The sequence below is a fragment of the Rhinolophus hipposideros genome (genome assembly GCF_964194185.1).
Source record: "Rhinolophus hipposideros genome assembly, chromosome: 3".
NCBI classification, from domain to species: Eukaryota; Metazoa; Chordata; class Mammalia; order Chiroptera; family Rhinolophidae; genus Rhinolophus; species Rhinolophus hipposideros.
Window position 1 is genome coordinate 106,942,759 of NC_138049.1, and position 26,442 is coordinate 106,969,200.

A 26,442-nucleotide genomic window follows, 5' to 3' on the forward strand; every position below is an offset into this window, starting at 1 on the left:
TATTACCCTTGATGGCCTGAATGTTATTAAAATGTCTTCCTTTCAGTATTTCCTTTGTCTTCAGGTAAAGAAATAAGTAATTGGGGCCCAGATCAGGTGAGTAGGGAAGGGTGTTCCAATACAGTTATTTGTTTACTGGCTAAAAACTCCCTCACAGACAGTGCCGTGTGAGCTGGTGCATTGTCGTGATACAAGAGTTATGCATTGTTGGCGAAAAGTTCAAGTCGTTTTCGTCTAACTTTTTCACGCAGCCTTTCCAGCACTTCCAAATAAACTTGGTTAACTGTCCAGTTGGTACAAATTCACAATGAGTAATCCCTCTGATATCAAAAAAGTTTAGCAACATCGTTTTGACTCTTGATTTGAATTGACGGAACGTTTTTTGGTCGTGGAGAATTGGCTGACTTCCATTGTGCACTTTGACACTTTGTTTCAGGATCGCATTGGTACACCCATGTTTCATCACCGGTGACAACAAGGTCAAAAACATCGTCTTGCCTCTTCAAAAGGTCTTGGCAAACTTCGACTCTCCTTTGCTTTTGTTCATCGGTGAACTCCTTCAAGACCATTTTGGCACACACCTTTCTCATGCCAACATTTTCAGTTCAGATTTTCCTGTTTCTTTATCGATGTTTACTATACTTGGTCTGCTATACTTCTCACAGTCAGCTGAAGATTTTGACGCACAATTTGACGAATTTTTGCAACATTTTCATCAGTCCTGCTCATTACTGGCCACCCCGACCTCTCTTCATCAGTGACGCGTTCTCTTCTCTCAGAAAAACATTTAATCCATTTGTACACTGCCTTTTCTTCATGGCATTATCTCCATAAAATTGGACTAACATGCCCCTGATTTCACTTCCACTCTTGCCAAGTTTAACAAGAAATTTAATGTTTGTTCATTGCTCTAATTCAAGCTCAGACATTCTCGTGACAGCACACAAAAACACGCAACAACAATAATAAACACCACTCAGCAAGACACTGCCACGCGTTGACATGAACACAGTTGTGAGACACGGATATACCACGGTTATGAAACCTTCCCGAGCTGTTTGTACAGTGTGCTGCCAATGTAAGCGCACGGTGGCAAGTTCGCGAACTTAATTGTCAGACCTCATATAATATACATTCCTAACTTAAAATTATAAATGACTTGCAAATTTTTTTATTAAAGAGTTTTTATTGGGGAAGGAGAACAGGACTTTATTGGGGTACAGTGTGTACTTCCAGGACTTTTTTTGCCAAGTCAAGTTGTTGTCCTTTCAGTCTTAGTTGTGGAGGGTGCTGTTCAGCTTCAAGTTGTTGTCCTTTCAGTCTTAGTTGTGGAGGGCGCAGCTCAGCTCCAGATCCAGTTACCATTGCTAGTTGCAGGGGGCACAGCCCACCATTCTTTGCGGGAGTCGAACTGGCAACCTTATGGTTGAGAGGACGCACTCCAACCAATTGAGCCATCCGGGAGCTCAGCGGCAGCTCAGCTCAAGGTGCCATGTTCAATCTTAGGTGCAGGGGGCATAGCCCACCATCCCTTGCGGTTCTTGAGGAGTCAAACTGGCAACCTTGTGGTTGAGAGCCCACTGGCCCATGTGGGAATCGAACCAGCAGCCTTCGGAGTTAGGAGCACAGAGCTCCAACTGCCTGAGCCACCGGGCCGGCCCGCAAATGTTTTTATTTCTATTTTTAAAATCAAGCAGTTGCTATTATGAACACCTTTTGTGAAATGTTTTTATTGTATTGGTTGAGATGGTCATAGGGATTTTCCTCCTTAATCTCTTAATGCAGTGAATTCTATGAATAAGAACTAGGAATTAACATGAATAGTAAATTGCTTTTCTAGGATAAAGACTGCTTGGTTAAATTGTTTTATACTTAGTCAATTCTGGCTTTCATTTGTTAATATTTGTATTGTTCTTTTTTTCTTGCACCTATGTTCATGAGTGTAAACGTTTTACAATTTTCCTTTCTCAAATTTTCTTTGCCTGGCTTTTGTATCAATGTTACATTAATCTCATGAAATAAGATGAGAAACTTTTCCTGTTTTCTGATTGCTAGAATAATTTTTGTATGTGTGGAATGATCTCTGTTTTGAAGATTTCATAACGATTTGGGCTTGGGGTGTTTTCTTTGGTGGTTAAATGTTTAACAACTGATTCATTTCTTTAATGGTTATAGATACATCAGGCTTTTAATTTTTTCTTGAGTAAGTTTTGGTCATATATTTTTCTAGAACATTATTCATCTCATCAAAATTTGCAATCTAGGGCGACCAGATGGCTCAGTTGGTTAGAGTGTGTGCTCTTAACAACAAGGTTGCCAGTTCGATTCTGCATGGAATGGTGGGCTGTGCCCCCCGCAACTAGATTGAAAACAGCGACTGAATTTGGAGCCTGAGCTGCGCCCTCCACAACCAAGATTGAAGAACAACAACTTGACTTGGATATGATGGGTCCTCGGAAAAACACACTGTTCCCCAATAACGTCCTGGAAATATACATTGTTCCCCTTCCCCAATAAAACATTAAAAAAAATTTGCAATCTAAATATTTTCTGTACCTGACATTACATTCCTTTTAAATTATGTATTTTTGGTCTGTGTATTCCTTTTCTCTCCTTTTTCTGCTTAGTAAATTTGGTCAGAGATTTTCAGGTTAGTAGTCTCTGTAAATATACATTTGTATTCTGCTCTATTGTTGTTGTATTTTTTAAGATTTTATTGGGGAAGGGGAATGGGACTTTATTGGGGAACAGTGTGTACTTCCAGGACTTTTTTCCAAGTCAAATTGTTGTCCTTTCAGTCTTAGTTGTGGAGGGTGCAGCTCAGCTCCAGGTCCAGTTGCCGTTGCTAGTTGCAGGGGGCACAGCCCACCATCCCTAGTGGGACTCGAGGAGTCAAACTGGCAACCTTGTGGTTGAGAGCCCACTGGCCCATGTGGGAATCGAACCGGCAGCCTTCGGAATTAGGAGCACGGAGCTCCAACTGCCTGAGCCACGGGCCGGCCCCTATAGTATTTTCTTTTAACATTTGAATTATTTAGAAATAGGTTTTGGAAGTTTGAATACATTAAAAATAAATTTTTAAAATTTCCAAATATATAATATTCTTTGTTATTGATCTTAAATTGTCATAGATTTTGTTCAGCAATTGTGTTCTATATGACTTTGATTCTTTTTTCCAAATGTCTGTGAGTACCAGAAAAGAATGTATATTTTCTAATTTTCCTAAGATTCTACATATTGCCAGTTGATCAAGCTTGTTATTTATGTATTTATTAGTTTCAGGTGTACAAAACAATGTAATAGACATTTACACCCCTCACAAAGTGATAACCCCCTCGCCCCAGTCTACTCCCCCTTTGACATAAGTATACAGCTGTTACAATTCCGTTGACTCTATTCCCTATGCTGTACTCCACATCCTGTGACTACATATGTATTAACTTTAGTTGACATTATTATTCAAAATTATGGAATGCTTCATGAATTTGCATGTCATCCTTATGCAGGGGCCATGCTAAACTCCTCTTTATCATTACTATTTTAGTGTATGTGCTGCTGAAGCGAGCGCTAGATCAAGCTTGTTGATTGTCTGGTTCATCCTTCTATGTCTTCAGTAATTGTTTGTCTGTTTGATTTATCAGTTTCTGAGAGATGTGGGTTAAAGTCTTCCTCTAATATTGTAGATTAAATTTTTTTAGAAAGCATCCTTGCACCAGGTCAAGGGCAGAATCAGGAAAGGCTTCTTAGTGGAGGGGGTGATCAGCCCCCACAGGGAAGAGGTGAGTGCCTTGCCAGACCTGCCTCATTCTTCCACCCGGAGAGAAATGGAGGAGAAAGAGGGTGAGAGAGGGGGTGGGGAAAAGAGGTGTGCTGATGGGGAGAAGTGGCGAGGGAAAATGTGGAGAAAGATGGGGAGGCAGAAAAAGAGGTGGAGAGAGAGATTATGGAAGAAAAAGAGAAATATGAAGAAATAGGGTGTCTGTCACATGAAAAATGCTCACTAAATATTTGTTGAATGGATTAGTGAATAATCAGACGTGTGTGTGTGTGTGTGTGTGTGTGTGTGTATGTAGAGATGTTTAGAGATGTGTGGTATGGGTAGAGAGATAGGGAAAAAAACAAGTGATATGAATAAAGATGGTGAGACAAAAGAGTTGTGGATAGATTTGAGGGAGGTAGGAGAGATAAGGAGAGAGATGGGGGGAAGCTATATAATGGAAGATAAAGCTAGGATGTCTGGCACATGGAAAGCATTTGTAAAAACGTTGTTGAATGGATTGATGAGCCTCGATGCTCAGAGAAGGAGGTGTGGAATGATAATGAGAAGAAACCACACTGTTCCTCAGAGAAGCAATTTTACAGGTTTCGTCCAGAGATGAGGAGGGCCTTTAACTAGCAGTGAGAATTAAAAGGCAGGGAAAGATACCTGAGATATTTCAGAGGCAGGATGGACAGGACTTGAGATTGTTTGGATGAGGGAATTGAGAGAGAAGGAATAATAGGATAAATCCAGGGGTTTTGCCTTGAGTGAATGGGTGGATTGTGTTTCCATTCACTAAGATGGGGAATATAGGAGGCTGACCCAGTTTGGTGGACACTGATTATTTTGAAAGGCCTGCGGAACATTCTGGAGGCGATGTCTAGAGGGACATTAGATATTCTGGACTCAGACCTCAAGAAAGAGGCCTGAGGTGAAGGGAGAGATATAGATTGGGGAAGCAGTAGTTAACACTGTGGCTATGACAGGAGTGCCTGGGTAAGCCCATGGCAGATGCTCAAAATTTGTGATTGAAAGTGAGGGAAACAACCTAAAAGTTGTTTTAGAAGAATGGTGTGAATGTACATGTGCAGGGAACAGGTGCCTGAAGGGATCAGTCCTGATTGCTCTCACGTTCTTGTGAAAGAAGAGGTAAGATTCCAAAGTGGAACAGCTTTCACAGTGACGCGATCCAAAGTGCAGTCATGTAGAGTAAAGGTGATGGTTGGAGTGGAGAAGATGAAGTAACTGTGAAGTCAGGTATTGAAAAGTCATTTGCTTTGTACACCTGAAACTAATAATAAAAAAGAGCATAAAAAAAGAAAAGTCATTTGCAAGATATGGACATGAATGTTCATAGATTTATTCATAACAGCAAAAATATACCAAACAACCCAATGTGTATCATGAGGTAAACAGATAAACTGTGTAATGGAATACCACTCAGCAATAAAAACGAACAAGCTACTGATAGAAGCAACAACATAGATAAATCTCGCAGACATTATGCAGAATGAAAGAATACAGATACAAGGGTGTATGTCATATAATTCCATTTATATGAAGTGCAAAAGCAGATTAAACTAGGCCTCCTCCCTGCTCCCACGGGGCGGAGAGGGAGGCACCATGGCGGCACCCATTCCCCCACTGCAGCCCATCACCCATCTCCTTCTGGACACTGAACGGCTCTATTCAGTGGTGTTCCAAGAAACCTGTGGTCGCTATGAGAAGACGTAAGCATGGGATGTGAAGTCCCAGGCACTCGAGGCGGCTCAGGTCATACTAGACGTCCTGCAGCTGCCGATGTCCAAAGACGAGCTGGTGGAAGACAGCCAGGCGAAGCTGCAAGATGAGTTCCCCACGCCGCTCTGACGCCAGGGCTGGAAAAACTCGCCCACCATCTGCGGAAGCACCACGTGCTGTTGGTGGCCACCAGCTCCAGGTCCATGTCCTTCGAGATGAAGACCAATGCACAGAAGGAATTCTTCAGCTTGTTTGATCACATCGTTTTGGGGGATGACCCCGAAGTGAGGATGGCACTTGGGACCCAGTCATATATCTCGCCTGTGCGAAGAGGTTCTCTCCTCCTGCCCCCAAGGAGAAGTGCCTCGTCTTTGAAGACACTCCCAACCTGGTGGAGGCGGCCCTTGCAGCGGGAATGCACGTGGTTATGGTTCCAGATGGACACTTACACGGAGACTTGACGACACAGGTTACGTTCGCGCTGCGGGACTTCCAGCCGGAACTCTTCGGTTTGCCAGCTTGTGAGTGAGAGGGCCGCCGTGGCTTGGGGGTGACGGGGTGCGCACTGAGTGAGCCATCCTGCCCGGGAAGCAGCAGGGTCCGGGCAGCGCCCACCTTGCCACAGCCATCCCAGCCTCGCCACTTGCTCTGCAGTAAATGCAAGGGAAAAGCCCTATTTGACAGTCGAGAGAAAACCAAATAGACAGCCCAGAACAGAGAGCAGAACAGAGATCAAAATTGTCCTATGAATAATGATATGATTGTATTTGCATAGTCATGTAATAATCATGTACAGTGACTGTGCATGCATACATATACATGCTTGTGTGTGAATATGTGTGTGTGCATATATATGTAAATACATACTTTTCCAAGACAAAATGAAATTCTAGTTGTGTTCATTTCTTTTTTATTTATTTATTTTGTTTTATTTTATTGGGGAAGGGGAACAGGACTTTATTGGGGAACAGTGTGTACTTCCAGGCCTTTTTTCCAAGTCAAGTTGTTGTCCTTTCAGTCTTAGTTGTGCGCAGCTCAGCTCCAGGTGCAGTTGCCGTTGTTATAAGTTGCAGGGGCACAGCCCACCATCCCTTGCTGGAGTCAAGGAGTCCAACCGGCAGCCTTGTGGTTGAGAGCCCACTGGCCTATGTGGGAATCCAACCGGCAGCTTTACGCGGTAGGAGCACGGAGCTCCATCCGCCTGAGCCACCGGGCCAGCCCCCTCAGTGCTGATCTTAACATGCAGTAGCAACTGATAAAAGTGAGATGATAATTCTATTTGCTTTGTAAGCTGAGTGGGAAAACCATGTCATGGATGAGCCCTTAACAAATCATTCACCTGAAACTAATAGAAAATGATATTGAATGTCAACTGTAATTGGAAGAGTAAAAAAAAAAAAGAAAAAGAAATGAAAATAAATCTCACGTACAATAAGAAAAATAAATAAATAGAAGGAGGCTTGTAACCCAGTTCATACCCTGGCTTTACCATTGATTAATCTGTATAACCTTAAACAAGTTATCAAAACACTGATTCTCAGTTTTTACATTTGTGAAATATGTACAACGCCTTATTTTCAGGATTGAGTAACTTAATAGTGCCTGGTATATAGCAATTGCTTTACGAATATTTGCTGTTGTTAAAGAGAGAGTGAGAGATTCAGTGGGTGTGGTGAAGGGGAAATTTTGCTTCTTCATTCATGCCCATTTTTTATTTTAATTAAGAAAAATATGTCTTTGTAATAAAATAAGTTTTAAGTTAAAAAAACAGATTAAACTAATCGATAGGGGTATAGATCAGTGGTTGCTTCTGGGAGGGGAGAGGGATTGACCAAAAATGGGTTTAGGAAAAAATCGGGGGGTGATGGAATTGCAGTGTTGTTGACACATATTTTCCAGAGGTCATCAAACTGTACACTTAAGATCTGTGCATCTTACTTTATATAATATGTCTTAGTGTTTAAAATGTCATTTACCTGGCCATTAAGTCTTCCAGAGAGATGACAAAGGTTGAAATAGAGAGGAAGCTGGAGAGTCAGGTGCCAGGGAGATTGAAAGAAGAAACTGGCAACCATCAATTAGTTGAAAAACATTTATAAGGACTTAACCAGAGATGCCACTCACAACTCACCCCTGCCAACACTTAGAGGAGGAAACGCCAGTGAGGTGGGATCACCCATGCTGGAATTCCAGAGTCCCTTCTGTGTTGTCACCTCTTTGCTCCGAGCTTTGAGCTGGAAGTTTATTGGCCCTGATAACATTCAAGTCAGCCCACAGCTGGATGTTAAAGAAGTTAGAACAGAGATGTGTATACATCCACTTCACAGCTTTGCTGTTTGTTGCCTTTCCTCTTGAGTCTCTGGTAAAACTTTCTTTTGAAAAATTCCATCTTTGTGTCAGCTGAGCTAATTAACACAACAGTTCCCACCCTGCAGGTTAAAGCTCCCTAGAGGGCCTCAGAATTATTAAAAAGGGTCCACACATATACCAGGATTTATTCTAGATGGGCTTTAAAAAAATCCAAGTATTGTCTTTGGAATCCGCAACATTTGTGGATACTGAAAATCGTAGATAGAAAAAAGAGAAGGAGAAAGCAGGATACCCTTGAGTTCAGGCCTAGCTATAACATTGGTCATCCTAGCCCAGGACTGGGGAGGACATAGGGACGAACAGACAGTACAGCGGGGTCTGGAAGTTGACAGGTGCTACTCCCATTTTACAGATGTGCAAGTAGTAAAACCAGGACTCCAACTTAGGCTGACTTGACGTCTAAGCCACATTGCCCAGGGACGTGGAGATTGAGTGTGTACTGTGACAGTATGGTTTATCTTCAGGTCAATTGCCCATTTCAGCCCCCATCCCATTCCACTATGTGGTGACCTTGCCCTCCGTCAATAAACCGTGGGCTTCTCACAGTTGAGTAGAAGATACAATTTTATCTACATTGACTCTTTGGGTGGGAATTAATGTTGATAGGACAAGGCACGGAAAGGGACACGGCAGAAGCTGGAATTATGGCCCAGTGGAGAAAAGCCACCTGTTGGTACCTCAGGCCCCCCACATGCCCTGTGACCACCAGGGGGCAGCTCTTGCCTTGTCGTGGCACCTCAGTCCCATGTCCTCCAGATAGATTGCCCTGAGGAGGCAGCCACTCCACGGATGGGATGGGAGAATGGCTGAGTCAGTTGTCATGCAGGGTGGCCTGCGGGGTCTCTGGTCCCGCTCCCCACATAAGAACTCAGTGTGGGGACAGAGCCAGGAGTGCAGTTTCCAGGCTCTCGGCCTCACATGGAAAGGTGCTCACTCGGGTAGTAAATGGCCATCAACTGTGATCGGATGGCCATCAGCTGTGGCTAGTTGGCCGTCAGCTGTCACCAGTGAGCCATTGGCCACTAATATAACTGCTGTGGTTACACTAGCAGCAAATGGGGGCTAGCAAGAAGATAGTGGCTGAGCTAGCAAACGGCGGAGTGTGGATTGCAGATTGCAGAGAGGTGGAGTGCAGCTAGCAAGTGAGATTGTTTGGCAGAGACAAGTGGATGGCAGGTTGCGGATAGTGTAGCTCCTGCCTCCTGTGTCTCCAACCCAGCCACCAGCGAGACTGTAGTGGTGTGAATCCCCCATCTATGGCTCCGTGGGTGTTCCTTTTTGGCCTCGCCATATCCGGTGTTCTTATGCGGAGAGCGGGAGCTGAGACTCCGCCTGACACCCTGCATGACACTCAGGATATGGTGAGGCCAAAAAGGAACACCCACGGAGCCATAGGTAGGGGAATCACACCACTATAGTCTCCCTGGTGGCTGGGTTGGAGACACAGGAAGCAGGAGCCACACTATCCACAACCTGCCGTCCACTTCTCTGTCAACCAACCTCACTTGCTAGCTGCAATCTGCCATGCTAACTGCAATCCGTAATCCCCACTCTGCCACGCCATGCCACGCCACCACCTTTCTAGCTTAACTATGGCAGTTCTATTAGTGGCCAATGGCTCACTGGTTACAGCTGATGGCCAACTAGTCACAGCTGATGACCATCAACTACTACCTGAGCCAGCACCTTTCCACGTGAGGCCGAGAGCCTGGAAACTGCTGTCTGGGGCTTTGTCCCCACACTGTCCTTCCCTGCTGTGTGGCTTGCACATGTGTCTAAGTGGTTCATAGAAGTAAATAATTTGTTCAAGCTTATATAATTAGTTTGTGTGTCAGCCGGCATTTGAACCCAGCCTGATTCCAAGCCAGCATTCTGGACCATGAGATTACTGGTTCTCAAAAAAAATTAAAAAAAGCTCCAGAACACTGCAGTGTAGGATGGGCACCGCACAATCTACAAGTGTATTGTGAAACAGAGCTAGAGACACAGGCACAAAGGAAAAATATATGTTGATATAAAAGGAGCCAGAGAGAAGTGTGTGGTAAGAGGGCTGGGCCCGTGTTTCACCAGGCTTATTACAGGGAATCCTTTTCTACGTGCTGTGTTATCTCACGTAGGTCTGTCATACATATACAAGAGTATGTGGCCTACTCTTTTATTAATCCATGTATAACCTTGGAGTTATATGTAATGCAATATGTCTTTCATTTGTGTCTGTACAAATACATTTCACGTAATGGACACTTTGTGATTGCTCAATAAATGTTAGTTAAATAGTGAATAAAATAATATATGAGTGCATTTACCAGTGGGTGACAAGTCTGTACAGGACGTTCTAGGCAAAGCAGGCCTCTGTGAGAGGTGTATTCCTTTCATGGAGATCTGATTATGAAAGAGCCCGAACTTCTCCATCCGCTGCACTCGCTCTGCCAGACCTTGCTAGTCAATACAGTCTATGTTAACCCGGTGATAGCTATGCAAATACAGCTTCCAAACAAAGCCCCTAGCAACCCCTGTCACCACTACCAATCAGCCGGCTCCGGTGAAGCCCTGAAGTGACACAATTTCTGGAGCTGCCCTGGGGGAGGGCCTGATTCCAGGGGAGGGAATGGATGGAGTGGACTGGGCACTGCTGAGCCCTGGGGAGGGGAAGTAGGGGAAGTAGAGCTCTAGGTCCAGGAGGCTCCTGGAGGTTTCTTCTGCATAAAATGTTGATCTTCTTGAATGTCAGAAGGTGGGGGAACCACATCCTGGTCTCACCCACCAACCCTAGCGTTTCCAGACATGTGAGCCCCACCCTCCCTCCCAAACACTTAGGCAACCTGCCCACATGCTGCCCCCACCTCCTGGTGACCCAGATGTCACCACCAGCAACAGCCTTCTCTCCTCAGAGAGGCATACATTTCATGCCCAAGGGCCCAGGCAGTTGAGGTCCTTGGCAAGTGATGTGTGAGTCCTGTGTGTCATAGAAAGCTCCCTACTCCCATCTGGTGACCAAAGGCTTGGTCACAAGTGGTGGGTCGTTTCTCCTCCACCCTCGCCTCCCTGCTCAGGGACCCCTCGTCAACTGGAACGCCCTTCGACATGGTCCGGGTGCTGTTGCTCATCTTTATCATGGCCCATCCAGGTGACAGCTTTCTCCCAGGACCCTGTGGGGTGTGGGGCTGGGAGGAGGGAGGATGGGGAAGGCTGGACATAGGTGTCCCAGGGGAGCAGGCTTGGTGGGGGCTGAACATGGACCCTGAGAGGATGGGCAAGGAGAGAGGAGAGTGGGAACAGGTGGGACCCTCCATAAAGCCAACACCCAGGGACCCCCCTCCCTCAGTTCTCAGTTCCCTCCATGTTGTCCACTAGGGGGTCACTCTCCAGCTTCCATCCCAGGGCTCTTTTCTTCTCAGCCACCTTCCTAATAAGATCAAGTTGAAAGAACCAGTAAAATCGGTTTGAAGGAAGGAAGGGCTTAAGGAAAGGGGTCAATTTTTTTTAAAGGGGTTTAATTTGATGAGTTTAATAAGCCTATTAAAGCTTATTATCTGGGTCTAGATATAATTAGGAGTTTAGGAGACCTAATTAAATCTAAGATAAGTTTCTTAGTGAAACTGATTTTAATTAACGGAGAGACCTTACCTATCATATATACCACTTAACTAAATAGAGTGTGGACTCCGGACCTGTAGCTTCAGCTCAGCTGGGAACCTGGGGCAAATCCAGGCCCTACTCCAGACCCACTGGATGAAAAACTCTGGGGGGGTGGGGCGCAGGGATCTGGTCCAACAAAGACTCCACGTGATTCCAATGAACTCTCAAGTTTGAGAACCACTGAAATAGAATGACTGGTAAATTTCACCAACTAGAGAATTTAATCAGGGGTTTTAATAATTGATGTAATTCATCAATTTGGATTAAGTTAAATAGGGATCTCAATCAATTATAGCCATGTCTTCACCTGTAGATTTAAGTAGTTAGTGTTCTTTAACAAAAAACCAAGTAGCAAGGGTGGTATAATGTAGAATGTCATTGATACTAAAATAATACTTGGAATAGCACAACCAACGATATGAAGTAGACATCCACATTTATTAATGAGTTCCAATGTCTCTGTGACAGGTTAAATTTCAGCAAGATGTTACTAGTGAATGTAGCTGGAAAATGATGGGAGAGAGTGAGGGTGAGAGTGGGTATAGGGAAGAATTTGAAAAACGATTTAATAAGCAATGTTAAGAAATGAGATTGGTAAACGTCTAAGTAGTACTTTGTCTTGTGCACCTGAAACTAATAATAATAAAAAAAGAAATGAGATTGGTGAAGAGGAAAGGATTGAATGAGGCACCCAAAGTGCTTGTCCCCCTGATTCTCCATGGTGAGGGGACAGCGGGAATGTCCTGCAGGCTCTCTTGTCTTTTCTCTTCGAACTAACTGGGGAGGTGTTTCTCTGGGTTGTCTCTCTGCCCTCAGTATCCTGTGCTCTTTGGGTGTCTCAGCCCCCTGAGGTTCGTACCCAGGAGGGCGTCACTGCCTTCCTGCCCTGTTCCTTCAATGCCAGCCGAGGGAGACTGGCCATTGGCTCCGTCACATGGTACCGGGACAATGTGGCCCCAGGGAATGAGGTGAGGAACAGGACCCCAGAGTTCAGGGGCCGCCTGGCCCCTCTTGCCTCTTCCCGCTTCCTCTGTGACCACCAGGCTGAGCTACACATCTGGGACACGCGAGGCCATGACGCTGGAATCTACGTGTGCCAGGTGGAAGTGCTGGGCCTGGGTGTCGGGACGGGGAATGGGACTCTACTCGTGGTGGAGACAGGTGAGGTGCCCAGAGGAAAGCTGTGCCTCCTTGGCTGGAAGCCCCACCCTCCATGGCAGTTGAGAGTCCTTCCCTGAGGCTCCCTGCCCTCTTTTCCTCCCTGAGCCCATCCTGGCTTCTTCCCCAGGGTCCCATTTACCAAGCACTTCCTTTCTACCACCCCCACACAGGACCTCCTCAGCGAGGGGCCCTCACATCCCTCCTCCTTCGGGCTGGATTCTATGCCTTCAGCTTTCTCTCTGTGGCCATGGGCAGCACCATCTATTACCAAGGCAGATGTGAGTGATGGAGCTGTGCAATGGTGGAAGAGGTGGAGGGGCAGTGAGAGAGCCCACGAGCAGACAGAGACCAAGGAGGGGAGGCCTGCAGTGCCCAGTGACTCTGATCATCAGTGTCAGACTCTGACCAGGCCACTGTCACGTGAGAAGACACTGCCACTGCTTGGATGGCCTCTGATGAGTGATTCCAGACTCCAGTGATCCCAATGCTCATCAAGAGACCCCAATAAATCTGTCTCTGCCCCACTACTAACTTCTTATGAGTCTCTGTGTATTTCCTTCTCCGTTCTCCAGATGCCCGGTATACCCCTCTCTAGGTTTCCCTGACTCCTAACTCTCCCTTCTAGTAAGTCTGGCCTGGAAAGGTCCAAGGAGGGAGCTTCCCAGACCTGTGCTTAGAGCCTCCTCCCACCACCATCCTGGGGTTCAACAGGATGGGCCCTACCTCTTCCAGGTCCAGGAGGCTGAGGCCAGTTCTCCTGAGAAATGGGGAGTATCGAATCTGATTAGTCCTACTTGTCAATTGCCCACAGACAAATATAATAGTCCCCTCTTATCCGAGGGGAATACGTTCCGACCCCCAGTGGACGCCTGAAACCATGAACTGTACTGAACTGTATATATAGTATGCTTTTTCCTAAACATATATAATAAAGTTTAATTTGTAAATTAGGCACAGTGAGAGATTAATAACAATAATGCAAAAGAGAACAATGATAACAAATGCATAAGTTACATGAATATAATCTCTCTGTTAAAATATTATATTGTTCTCACCCTTCTTATGGTGATCTGAGATGAGGCAATGCCCGCTTACGTGATGAGATGAAGTGAGGTGAAGGACGGAGGCCGGTTACACAGCATTAGGCTACTGGAAGGGTGACTTGAACCCAAACACTGCAATACCTCGACAGTCAATTTTATAACTGAGATGGCTACTAAGTGACTAATGGGTAGGTAGCATATACAGTGTGGATAGGCTGGATAAAGGGATGAGTTACGTCCCGGGCAGGACAAAGAGGGACAGTATAAGATTTCATTCCAATACTCAGAGTAGTGTGCAATTTAAGACTTATGAATTGTTTATTTCTGGAATTTTCTATTTAATATTTTCAGACCATTGTCGACCACGGTAACTGAAACTACAGATAAGGTGGGGGGTGGGGTGGGCACTACTGTACTCTTTTCTGGCCTTCAGGGGAGCTTGGGTCCCTAAACGTCCTTCTCCCACTAAATCACTACTTGACCCCAGACAAGATGAGAGGGTAAGTCACTTAAGTTTTGATGGTGGCCATGTTGAATGGGGGCTTGAGATAGATTGAGAAGCTTGAGACACAGAAGGTGGCAAGACCACCGACTTTACTGGGTGAACCACAGGACACCACCTGCCTAGGTTGAGGGCAGTTTCTGGGGGTGCTCAGGTGGTTTTTTTCGGGTAAACGCAGGTGTAGTCGGAGCTAGGGTCTTCCTTGGGGCCTTCTCTTTCTCTGTTGCCAAGGTCAGGCCCCTCACCGCAGGGCAGCCTCTGCAGAGATGCATAGTGGAGTTCCTGCACCGAGACCTGGGCCTGGGGCCAAGGGAAAAGGTACTGAAGGAAAGGATGTCACTGGAGGGGCCTCCCTCTCTCTGATACTTCCCTGTGAGTTCTTGCCCCACCCCCACTTTCTTACCTCATTGCCTCCCAGTCTTCTCGGCTTTCTCTCCCTCTCCTCCCTTCCCCCGGATTCCCCTCTCACCCCCATACCCTCCCACAAGCCCTCAGCTCTTGTTCTTTTCTCTCTTGCCCTTTCTCTTGTGTCTCTCACTCTCTTTCTCCCCACCTTCACTCTTACTCTCTTACTTTTTCTCTTGGTATCTCTCTATTTTTCCCTTGTCTCTTTCATTCTCTGATTTTCTCTCTCACTCTGTCTCTCATTTCTTTCTCTTTTCTGTCTTATTTCCTCTTCCTATCTCTACACCATTTCTTTCCTTTCTTCTACTCTTCTCTTTCCTCTCTTATTTTCTCTGTCTTGCTTACTCTCTCATGCTCCAGCTTTCTCTCTCTTCTCTTGCCTCCCACCATCTCAGCCTCCACTGCCTTTTGTTGCCCCATCACCCACTTCCCTGCCCCCAGACTCACAAGGCTCCTCTCCAGCTTCCTCACTGGAAGAAAAGAAGCAGCTCAGCATGGCCCATCCAGCCCCCCTGACTCGCCCCCACCCCCAGCGGTTGGTTGTCTCCTGCTGACTTGCCAAGGGTCCCAAGGCCAAAGCTCTGGCCTCTCTCTTTGGACATTCTCTCCTCCCCTCTCCCACCAACCCCTACAACCTTTCTCACCAGGGTGTGTCAGGGTTGCTGGGGGCTTCAGGGAAAGCAGTAGGAAAGGGTGGGGCTGGGGACAACTCAGGGCATTGCTCGTGGTGAATGAGGGAGGTCAGGGTGGGGCTCACCTCTCCGTCGGAGCCAACACAGACAGGCAGACAGTACAACCACAACCAGGAGCAGGAGCACCCCCAGCCCAAAGCCCACATACAGGTAAAGACATGGCACTGTAGGGAGAAGGGGTAAGTATTAGAGGGCCCCTGTCCCTCTTCAGCTTACCCCATCCTCCTGGTTAGGTGGGGTGTCTCAGCTCCCCTCTCCAAGTTTTAGAGGCAGAAAAACACACTCTCAGAGATTCTTCACCCAGCCATGTTACCTCACCTCCTACCAGAGGGACTCATCCCTCATCAGTTACCTCACTCACGCTCGCGTCCTCTCGCTCCTCAGAGGCTCCTCTGCCATCCCTGCTGTCTCTGGGCCTCCCTGTGAAGTCTCTTGCCCACTTGCATGTTGGTCCTGAGAGGCCTTGCCTACTTACTCACGAACCACACATACCTCTTTTCACCCATTGCTCCCTGTGCAGCCACAACTCTCCCCGTGCAGACGGTTACCTTACCCTTTTCGAGCTCCTCACAAAATGCCATTAGGTTGAGGACTGAAGACTGGCCTGAAGGTGAGGAAACCTAGCCCAGGCTCTGCCAGGCTAAATGTCCTGGGGTGAGTCACATGCCTCAAGTTCCTCATCTGTAAAGTTACAACCTTCCCAGGTTGAGGAGCCTCATTTATGTCCAACCCTGAACTAGGCCCTTTCCATTCGTCACTGCTAATCCCCACGACAACGTAGGGTCTTGTGGTGCCCACCTCCCTGAGGAACCTGAAACTCTATCACAGACTCTTATAAGTATATCCCGCCTGGAAGTGACAGAGCGGGGTTCAAGGCCAGCTCTGTCCAGCTCCAGAGTCCATCCCCTTTCCTCTGCTCCAGACTGACCAGGTGTTTCATAGGGGCCTCTCTAGCACCAGACAGTTCTGGGTTCTGATGAGGGGGCTGATGGAGGAGGAGGAGCCAGGGTCTGCAGTGCATGTGGGGACTGGAGGGAAAGTAGGGAGAACAGCATTCGGTGCCACTTAGCAGCTGAGGCCATTCCCTCAGCCCCAGGGCAAGTTGGGAGAGGGGGATCTCTATTTGGCTGAAGTGGAGAACTGCTTCCCACAGGCAGATACTGATGGGCTGAAGTGGGGCATGAAGGAGTGTCTGGGGCCCCATCACTTCCCCTCAGGCACTTCCTGCCCTATAACCACTGGTTCCTGTTTGAGGGCAAAGAGGGGGGCCCCGTCTGACTTCACCCCAGAACCGGACATGCTGACCAGAGTCTGGAAACTGAGACGCTCCTGAGTACAAGAGGAATTTTGGAATGTGTGTGTGGCATAGGGTACAGAGCAGAAGCACAGGTGGAGAGGAGGGCCCAGGTGGCCAGTAAGGGCAGTAGGAGTAGAAGTGGATTGTGTTTAAGTTTGGGAGGGAGCAGAGACAGAGGCTGGACAGAGGAATCCTCCAGGGGCTCAGGAGACCTCAAAACCATACTCTCCTTTCGCTCTGCTCTTCGTAGCCTTACCTCGTTCTGGGGTGTGATTCCCCACCCCAAGTTCTCCCCGCCCCCAGGGTCCTTGCAGTCTCCCAGCTTACCAGAGCCTCTGGCCTGCAGTAGTGGGGTGGGGAGACCAAGAGCTGCCCAGAGCTGCCTGGGTGGAGAGATGTTGCCACCTCAGACATTCCCTCCTCTCCTCTGGCTTTAACTTCTCCCCCAACCTCAGTGCCTCCCCAGCATGGTTAGGAGAGGAAGTTAGGCTTTGAGGGTTAGGGTTACGACATCTTTCAGACTCCTGGGACTGTAAGGCAGCCTGTACTCCCCTCAGCTCCACCCAGCCAATGATCCTACAAGTAGTGAGTGACTGCACACCTCCTCCGTGAGCCTTCTCTGATGAGCTGTTTCCCAATTCCCCCTCACACTGCATCCACTAAGAGCTCACAAAGCCTCCTGGCTCCCACATAAGACTGGGGACTCTGAGGGACTTGGGGTGACTCATTTGGTGTTCTGGAGTTCTATCTAGCAGGGTGCTTTGCTGACTGATTAACAAACAGGAAAGTCAAAGCAGCCAGACTAGACCTATGTAAGTCCTGCTGATAGATCTAGGGTAGAAAGATGATGACAAGTTGGCACTGGAAAAGGAGGCATGGCCAATTCAGGTGGACTTCCTGCCGGGGGCAGCATTCTGACGTTAAGCACAAAAGTAAGTAAGGGCATTGGTCTGGGGCCCTCGCGACAGAGACCTGGATGAAGGCGTTTTGTGGCACTGATGGAGAGGAAGATGGGTGCTGGAGCATTGCACACCCAGTCCTTGAGGAGGGTGAAGACTGGGGAGTTAGCTCGTGTGGAGGCAAGGGATCAGGAGGATCTCTGGTGCCCCTGCCCGTATGCATTTGCATTTCCTTCTCCAAATTCAGAAACTTTCTGCTACTTCCTCCCCCTCCCCCATCCACAATGTTCCCCTTGCCCCACCATAGGACAATATTCAGGTTTTTTTTACATTTATTATTAAAAAGTTTAAACATAGAAAAAATGGTAAGAATTATTAAAAAGTTTAAGCATAGAAAAAATGGTAAGAATTGTACACTGACCATGTCCCTACCATCTAGATTCTACAATTAACATTTTCTATATTTGCTTTATCACTTATCTATCAATCATCTCATTTTTTTTGATACCTTTCAAAGTTTCAAACATCAACATATTTCACCTGTAAACCCTTTACTCCGGTTCAGTGTTTGTTTCTGCCTTTCTCTGGGGTGGGGGGGCTGAGGAAGGCAAAATGTACATGCAGTGAAATGCGTAAACCTGAAGTCAGTACTCAGTCAGTACTCAGTTTTTAAATTGTCTTGTGGTCAACGCTCTGAAGCCAGACTGCCTGGGTTCAAGTCCTGACTCTGCTGCTATTGTGTGACCTTCCACAAGTTCCTTAACCTCTCTGTGTCTCTTACAGGGTTTTTGTCAGGATTACAAGAATTATGTAAAGTGTGTAGATCAGTGGTAGGCTCATGCTAGTGCTATTTGTATATAAGCTACATTATTATTATTATTATTATTACCTGAATATAAAGAGATGTAATCAAGAAGGGGAGCTAATGTATGACCACCTCCAACTTCCTCAGACTTGGCCTTCCTCCTCTGAGCTCCTATTGCACTATCTACCATACCATTCATTTCAGGGATGCTGCTTGGTGTTGCTTATTCATTTGTCCTTTCTTCACTTGTTCAAAAACATTTAGTCGCACCTACTAAATGGATGGGGCTCATTCTGGACTGTGAAGCTCTTGGAGGGCCTGCCTCACCGCCCTCCTGTCTGCACTCTGTACCGAGGGAGGTGATGCTCATTCCATCCCTCCTCAGCAGGCAGTAGTCTGTGGCCGGGCAGACTCCCTTCAGCTGCCTTCACTGTGGACCCAGCTCTGGGTCTAGGGGCGAGCACGGGAATGGAGGAGGAGGTCAGTCCAGTGTAGGGATAAGTTCTTCTCAGGGACTCGGACATCCATCCCTCAAGACGCCAGTTCTTGACCTCAGGGTATGGATGCAACCCTCTCTAGCACCCACCTCGGGGGTGGAGAAGGATTCAGATTGCACGGAAAATCAGGAGTTCTGTATTCTTGTTGCAGCTTTGCTGCCTGATTTTCTGCAAGCTACCTGCCCTTCCTGGGCCTCAGTTTCCCTCCCTATTGAGCCAGGTCTCTAAAACTCCCTCCAGATCTACCCTGAGAACCTATCTCTTCACCCCAACTCCTTCCCTAGTTCAGAGAACCCAGGCATCCAGCTGCCCCGCCCCAGCTCTGGGTAAACAGGAAGCTGGGTGAGGGGAGCAGGGGTGTGTGGAAAGTCCCAGCCAGGTGTGTGCGTCTATGGGGAGGGGGTAGCCCCACCCCTGAGGTATGAAAGCCCCCCTGCCTGGGCCCTGGCTCAGTTTCCATGGGGGCACTGGGGCTGGAGGGCTGGGGGAGGAGGCCCCAGGGGAAAGGCTGCCTCCTGCTGGCTGTGGCAGGAGCCACTTCCCTGGTGACCTTGTTGCTGGCTGTGCCTATCACTGTCCTGGCTGTGCTGGCAGTGGTGCCCCAGGAGCAGGGAGGACTGGTGAGTGGCTGCAACAAGTGCCCCAGAGGGCTGTATGTTGTTCATGCTTACTTACCTCTGGCTGTGCCTAGGGTCTGCTGCCTCACCTGCTCAGCTGGCTCCTCTGCCCCAGGTGGGGATGTCTGTCTGGCGTGCCTCTTTGCTGGCTTTTTCCATGTTCCTGTGATGCTGTTGTATCATGATGTCTCCAAGCCCCTTCCTGGGTGTCTCTCCTCTCCTCTTCCCAAGACATACTCAGGTCTCTGTCTCTCTCCTCTAGTACATTTGCCTTGCCTTGCTTGCTTTCCCTTCCAAGGAGGTGGGTGTTGGGCTGCGGCTGGTGGAACAAACCCCAGGCTTAGCGCTTGGGTCTACATTGGGAGGGGTGGGGTTGGCATCAGCTAAGACTGAACTCTGGCACTGTGACCCCACCCACCCAGGTAACAGGGACCACTGAGCCGGGGGCACAGGCACAGGCCCAGCAGCGATTGGGTAAGAGCAGACCGTCTCCCCTCCAGGGCTCCAGACCCTCGGGGACTCCCAGCTCCCATTCATCTGCGTCCCTAGATACTGTCCTCCTTCCTGTCTCCAGGAATCCAGGTGTCCCGTCCCTGGGCTCTGGCGCCCTGTCCTCTGAGGGGCCCATGCATGGGTGGCGGCCCTGACCCATTGGTGGACTCTTCGCCTCTTCCAGGGTTCCAGGAGCTGCCAGAGCAGGATGCAGAAACAGATCCCAGCGCCAAGCTCCCGGCTGCCCACCTCATAGGTAAGGATCTCATAGACCTGGATAGTCCCAGGGGGCTAGCCCACGGTTAGAGCCCCTTTGCTCTGCCATTGCATTGCTGGGTTTCCGACTCGCTTCACCACTTCTCGCCCCCCAAATGCCCACGCTTCCGCCTGTCCCGCGTTCTGGCGGCTTGCTTCCCTCCCGGAGCAGGCAAAACCCGGCCTGGATCTCCCCAGCACAGCGCTCCGCACCCCACACCCAGGTTCCCTCAATCCCCAGCTCGTACTCATTGCAGAGGAAGCACCGTCATCCCACCTCACTCCGGGCTCGGTTCCTGCAGGGGGTTAGAGCTTCCCGCCCCACTCCCTTCTGCCCGCCTTCCCAGGGGGCCCTGGGCCTGGATCGCTCCTCTGGGATCGGATTCCCGAGAGCCAACCCTCCCGTTTCTTCGCAGGCGCTTGGACGCAGGGGCAGGGGCTGGGCTGGGAGACGCAGAAAGAAGAGGCGTTCCTGAGAAGCGGGACACAGTTCTCCCGCGCGGAGGGGCTAGCGCTCCCGCGGGACGGCCTCTATTACCTCTACTGTCACGTCGGCTACCGAGGCCGGCCGCCCCCTGCGGACGGGGACCCCCTCGGCCGCTCCGTCACGCTGCGCAGCCGGCTGTACCGGGCGGGGGGCGCCTATGGACCCGGGACTCCCGAGCTGCTGCTCGAGGGCGCCGAGACGGTGAGCCCGGCCTTGGACCCGGCCCGGAGGCTCTGGTACACGAGCGTGGGGTTCGGCGGCCTGGTGCAGCTCCGGGGGGGCGAGAGGGTGTACGTCAACATCAGTCACCCGGATATGGTGGACTACAGGAGAGGGAAGACCTTCTTTGGGGCTGTGATGGTGGGGTGATGACTGCCCCGTGTCCCGGGGAAAACGACTCAATGGTGGGAGTGTGTGAATCAGCCCAGATATTGGGGACCCCGATACCAGGGACCCTGTGACTGTGGGAAAATGTAGGAGACTGTTTGGAAACTGATTTTGAGCCTGATGAAAATAAAGAATGCGAAGTTGTAGTGTTGCCAATACAGATGCTGAGATGCTAACATGTCTTCATTCAGGGTGGATACACAAGTGATGGTTAAATGTTTTCTGTGTTTTTCTGCTTGCTTGAAACAATGCATAACGCTTCGTATGGCATCTGATCCCTGGGATGGGGGTCTGTGGGTCCCACCCACTCTCGGCCTCTGACCTGCCTTTTCCCAGCATTGACCCAGTTGGAGGGTAGAAGAAAGGGGATCTCCTCAAACCCCAAAGCATGTCCAAGCATCCTGCTTCTCTGAGCCATATGGTCCACACCACACTTCACTTTTCTCTTGGGTCCCTCCCACCAGTGAGAGAGGGGTTATTACAGTGGAAGGCAAGCCGCACTCAGAAAGGCCCAGCTGCAGAATAACCCTGAATATGACTAAGGAATTAGGCACTAAAGGGCCCAGACCTTCTCCCCTGCTAGTTACCTGAATGCCCCTTTAGCCACTACCCCATAGTCAACTCTTCTCCTCCAAGGAGCAAGAACCACAGCTCATGGGGTGTGAAGGGAAGAGGTTGAAGGGAGAGCTGGGAGGGTGTTTGAGAGTGAGGGATGCGGTGAGGATGGTGTCTGACGACGCCATGGAGAACCTGGGGAGGAAGACAGGAGGAAAATCTGATGCCACCTGGCCCTGTGGGGTGGGGAGGGGGGGTTGGCGGGGTGGATGGAAAGTTCTCACTCCTCTTTCATATTTCAGGTCTCCTTCCCATAAATGGGCAACTGTGGGGGCCTTGGGGTGAGTAACAGCAGCCCTCTCACCCCATGACTTACTTTCAGTCCCGCTGGAGGAGGCAGAAGAGAACCCAAGGCCCTATCTAGGTCACTCCAGTGGGTCACCCCACCCCTGCGGTACCCCACATGGTTTTCCCCAGCCTTGTGTCAACTCCATTTTATTTCTTCACTCTATTCTTCATTTCCCCTTTTGATCAGGATTTTCTCTTAGAAAACACTGTAGATCAAACAAAATGTTTTAAAGTTCCTCAATGCCAAGGCAGCAATGCCTTCCTTGGGTCTATCATGCCCCTTGAAGGGGGGATATGGGCTAGAGACATGCTTGCCATAGATGACTTTATAGTCAGCTCAATATTTGTGCCAATTTTTACATTGAAGCATTAAGAAATGACCAATTAAGACATTATTTTTATGTCAGTTTTAGAAACCAGTTTTGGGCTGGCCAGTTGGCTCAGTGGTTGGAGCGTGGCGCTTATAACACCAAGGTTGCTGGCTTGAATCCCACATGGGCCAGTGAGTTGTGCCCTCCACAAGTAGATTGAAAACAACGACTTGACTTGGAGCTGAGTTGCGCCCCCCACAACGAGACTGAAAAATGACGACACCCTGGAAAAACACACTGTTCTCCAATATTCCCCAATTTAAAAAAAAAAAAAAAAAGGAAAACAGTCTCAGTCTTGAGAAAAGTTCAGTTCAGTTAAACAGTTGTCTTTCATTTCAGGAGGTAGTAATGCAGACGGCTCCCAAAGTTAGGCCTATGGTGCCAACAATCAGGTACTTAATAAGAGGAATCTCTATGGAAACAAGAGAAAAACAACGGTTAGTGGTAGAAACAGACTATAATCCCAGTTTCTGAGTTCTGAAGGCAGCCAGTCAAGAAGATTTCAACATTTCTGGCTTGAAGATCTTCAGATGGAGTGAAGGTATGCAGTGACAGTCTGATAGTCTCCTGGTTTTCCATTTGAATGCCTCTGGTGATTTTTTTTTTCAGCAACAAGCACAAAGATAGTCTTTATATAAGCTGTCGTGATTTCGCTGAAGTTTATAGCAAGTTGTTCCACTTTAGCTTGTGTGGTTTTGGGAAAAGGGCCGTTGTAGTTTTCAATGATTACGAGTCAAAGGATGGGAGAAATATTGAAAGTGTTAGTTTGGAGAGCCATAGCTAGATATTAGAGTAAACTAGAAGGATTCAGGATCCAGTCCAGTTTACAGGTATGAACAAAATCTCAAAAAATAATGAACAGCACTAGAATCTAATATCCAAAAAGGTATATTACTGAAACATAGTTTTTCTCTCTGAAATCACCCTCATTTTTACCAAAGATTAATTTTTACCAAATTAATACTAATTTGTTTGTGAAATAAATCTGGTTTTAATAAAGTTGGCCTGTTATTTACATAGGAACAGCAAGAACAGTAAGTACTCATAGAGGCTTTTAAAAATCTGGTTTGCTGGAGTTTTCCATAAGGAATCTTCAGATTGAACTTAAAAGGCCCCTTGAGGCCAGAAAAGCCAAGGCAAGGACTTGGCCATCGGACATGGCCTGCAATACCTATAGATTTGGATGAGTTGCTGTCTTTTTGAGGTCCCTCAAATGCTTGAGGTTTTGCACCTGTCAGGAAGTGACCTTCTTTACTCGCCTGAGGACCCAGTAAGCAAAGTACCAGGCTGATAAAACCAATGGTTTTACTGGCTTCCATAAGTCAATCTGGATTCCTTAATGCTGTCTACTCATACCTGAGTCTCTGCATGTCTCTCTCAAATACGACATTTCAGTGAAAGCCTTGGTAGCATAACCAGTTTCCAACTGTGTGCTGCTTACAAGGAGAACAGATTCTTATTAACTTACGCAAATAACAATATTGCCACGAAAAGAAAAATACTCATTGAGAGTTTTGAATTCTGGAGGGATCAAGTAGGAAGTAAAAGGTAAATGTGTCAATTATGCTTATAAAGGTGTAGTTTACCAAATGCTCTGAGGCATAACTAGCCTGAGAGAAAAGGTTTCCTTATATCTGGAAAAATAAAAGATGAAAGAACCAGCAATGTTTCAAATAAAAAGTCCTAAAAATTGTAATCCTCATCAATTCATTCAGTCCCATGTTATTAATTCTTGATTTTGCCTTTTTTTTTTTTTTTTTTTTTGAGGGCAGAGCTCAAAGTGGCCCATGTGGGGATCAAACCAACAACCTTGGTGTTAGGAGCACTGCGCTCTAACCAACTGAGCTAACCGGCCATCCTGCTTTTGCTTTTTATTACCCAGTTTATGAATCCAGATTTTCCTTAGAGTTCTGCATATGCTCATCCTATTCAAAGGTATAATCTGGAAGTTTATCAGAATCCTGTATTTCTTTTTTTTCCTTCCGTTTTTTTAGATTTTATTGGCGAAGGGGAACAGGACTTTATTGGTTTTCCAAGTCAAGTTGTTGTCCTTTCAATCTTAGTTGTAGAGGGAGCAGCTCAGCTCCAGGTCCAGCCGTTGATAGTTGCAGGGGGTACAGCCCACCCTTGTGGGAGTGGAACCGGCAACCTTGTGGTTGAGAGGACGCGCTCCAACTAACTGAGCCATCCGGGAGCTCAGCTCCAACTAACTGAGCCATCCGGGAGCTCAGCCACAGCTCAGCTCAAGATGCCATGTTCCATCTTAGTTGCAGGGGGCGGAGCCCACCATCCCTTGAACTGGCAACCTTGTGGTTGAGAGCCCACTGGCCCATGTGGGAATCGAACCGGCAGCCTTTGGAGTTAGGAGCATGGAGCTCTAACCGCCTGAGCCACCGGGCTGGGCCCCAGAACCCTGTATTTCAGAATGTCAGAGTCCTCTCCCTGAATCTCTCTGAAGATGAAACATGTTTGCAAAAAAATGTCAGAGTAAGACAATGATTCTGTAAATGACAAAGACTTAAAATGACATGATTAAAGATATGATTACAATGCAATTGACAAAGAAATTTGCTTTTCTCTGCAACACACAACATTTTAAAATAACTAGAATTGCAATTGAAAACATATTAGGACATTGCAGATTCTTAGCATCGTAATATAATTTATAGAACATTTATCTTAATAATAATATATACATACAAGTGTAACATTATTTCTTATTTGGTAATGCTTCCCATGTAATTTTAGCATCTCAAATAGGCCTAATTAGTTTATTTCCCCCATTTGAGAGAGAGAGAGAGAGAGAGAGAGAGAGAGAGAGAGAGAGAGAGAGAAAGAGAGAGAGAGAGATGTCCTTTGAAATGTTTCAGGGATCCTTCTTAAAAATCTCAAAGTTATTTTTAGGTTAAGAAAAATACTCTATTTAGTTTTTGAATTTTGGGAAGTTTATCAAAAATAGCAAAAGTTTTAAAACAATTGATCAAATAGGATCATAAGTCACTGTGAAATGAAACTTCGTTATCTATTTAATCATAGTGACAATGAAAGACTTCACAGGCAAATACAGAAAATTAGATAATTGTAAGTAAAATTTAGCTCTTTTAATATTAGGAAGACTATTTAACTAAGCATTAAAAAACCTGATGATACAGAGGACAGGAAATAATTTTAATAAAACACAAAATCTTTGCTTTCCCTTTATAATCTCTTATTAAGAACATACCAATAGTATAGAAAAATTCTAATTTTGTATCAGCTTACTTTTGATATTTAAATTCATTTACTTAATTAAATTCATTTTAATCTTATTTAGCTTGACTACACATACAATTTCTTTCTCGAGATTCCTTTTTCATAAACCTTTTACAACTTTCCTTGTCCCTCTTAGTTTGTCTCTTTTAATTCAGAAATAACCGACTTATATGAGGACAAACAATTTTCTTTTAATTGCCTCAAAAATGCATTTCCATACCTTATATGTTTTTTACTGAAAGCACATTATTTCCTTCCATATTAATTAGAATTCTTAATCCTTAGAAACCTTAATTTCTAATGGCAACTAAAAAGTAAGCAATTAGCATTCTTTGGAGTGGCAAATTTATGAATCTATTTCATAACCTCTAGAAACATAGGTTCTTTTACTGGCAAATATATTTCATAATTTTTAGAAACATATGCTTCCTCAATAAGTATGAAACATATTCATTAACAGATCCAAATTTATCTTTTACTTTCTCTGTAATAAGAAGCCAAAAGTAGATAAAATTAGACTTATTTAACAATTAATGTTTCAGTATTTTATCTTATTTGGAAATGATCTAGATATTCAATGAATTCAACTTGACTCATCACTTAACTTGGCAACACGATAAGTTTTAAAGTTACGAAAAGATTTTGAGAAACTATGTAGACATATCGTAAAACATAAATATTGCTGAAAAGTTCACCTAAAAACTTTTACCCATCTATATCTAATTATTTTACTTGTTCTAAATAATTATGTTTAGGGTACCTATGAAAATTTCATTACACAAGTTTATTTTTCTTGCTGACAAACTTTGTAACAGAGGTATCATGAACTTATTTGACTAATAAACCCAGGTAGAATAAAAGTATTATA

The 26,442-nt window shown here is 46.6% G+C and overlaps 3 protein-coding genes and 1 pseudogene across 5 annotated transcripts in view; 3 read left to right on the plus strand and 1 right to left on the minus strand.

Moving 5' to 3' along the window:
• NCR3 (natural cytotoxicity triggering receptor 3) overlaps window positions 1-13,087 on the plus strand; it is a 24,533-nt gene extending 11,446 nt beyond the window's left edge. Inside the window, exons 3-4 of the mRNA XM_081032839.1 lie at window positions 12,326-12,670; window positions 12,841-13,087. Coding sequence (XP_080888965.1) covers window positions 12,326-12,670; window positions 12,841-12,956 — 461 coding nt within the window. The 3' untranslated portion in view covers window positions 12,957-13,087. The remainder of the gene's footprint in view (window positions 1-12,325; window positions 12,671-12,840) is intronic.
• On the plus strand, window positions 5,256-6,084 carry LOC308490483 (pseudouridine-5'-phosphatase-like; annotated as a pseudogene). Its single transcript has one exon. The product of its transcript is annotated as a pseudouridine-5'-phosphatase-like (transcript).
• Window positions 13,088-14,235: 1,148 nt separating the features above from the next.
• LST1 (leukocyte specific transcript 1) lies at window positions 14,236-15,893 on the minus strand (the record flags this gene model as incomplete). Its single annotated transcript, XM_081042657.1, has 4 exons — window positions 14,236-14,515; window positions 15,068-15,090; window positions 15,378-15,476; window positions 15,866-15,893. 4 exons carry the CDS (start codon window positions 15,891-15,893, stop codon window positions 14,366-14,368), a joined length of 300 nt encoding a protein of 99 aa, XP_080898783.1. The 3' UTR covers window positions 14,236-14,365.
• A 3,216-nt stretch (window positions 15,894-19,109) lies between these two features.
• Window positions 19,110-21,207, plus strand: LTB (lymphotoxin beta; the record flags this gene model as incomplete). 2 transcript variants are annotated; one of them, XM_081032815.1, is made up of 4 exons in its annotated part: window positions 19,110-19,430; window positions 19,850-19,901; window positions 20,104-20,175; window positions 20,591-21,207. In XM_081032815.1, exons 1-4 carry the CDS (start codon window positions 19,269-19,271, stop codon window positions 21,028-21,030), a joined length of 726 nt encoding a protein of 241 aa, XP_080888941.1. In that variant the 5' UTR covers window positions 19,110-19,268. The 2 variants fall into 2 exon arrangements, with proteins under 2 accessions (XP_080888941.1, XP_080888942.1); XM_081032816.1 differs by lacking the exons at window positions 19,850-19,901; window positions 20,591-21,207.
• Between the last annotated feature and the right edge of the window lie 5,235 nt (window positions 21,208-26,442).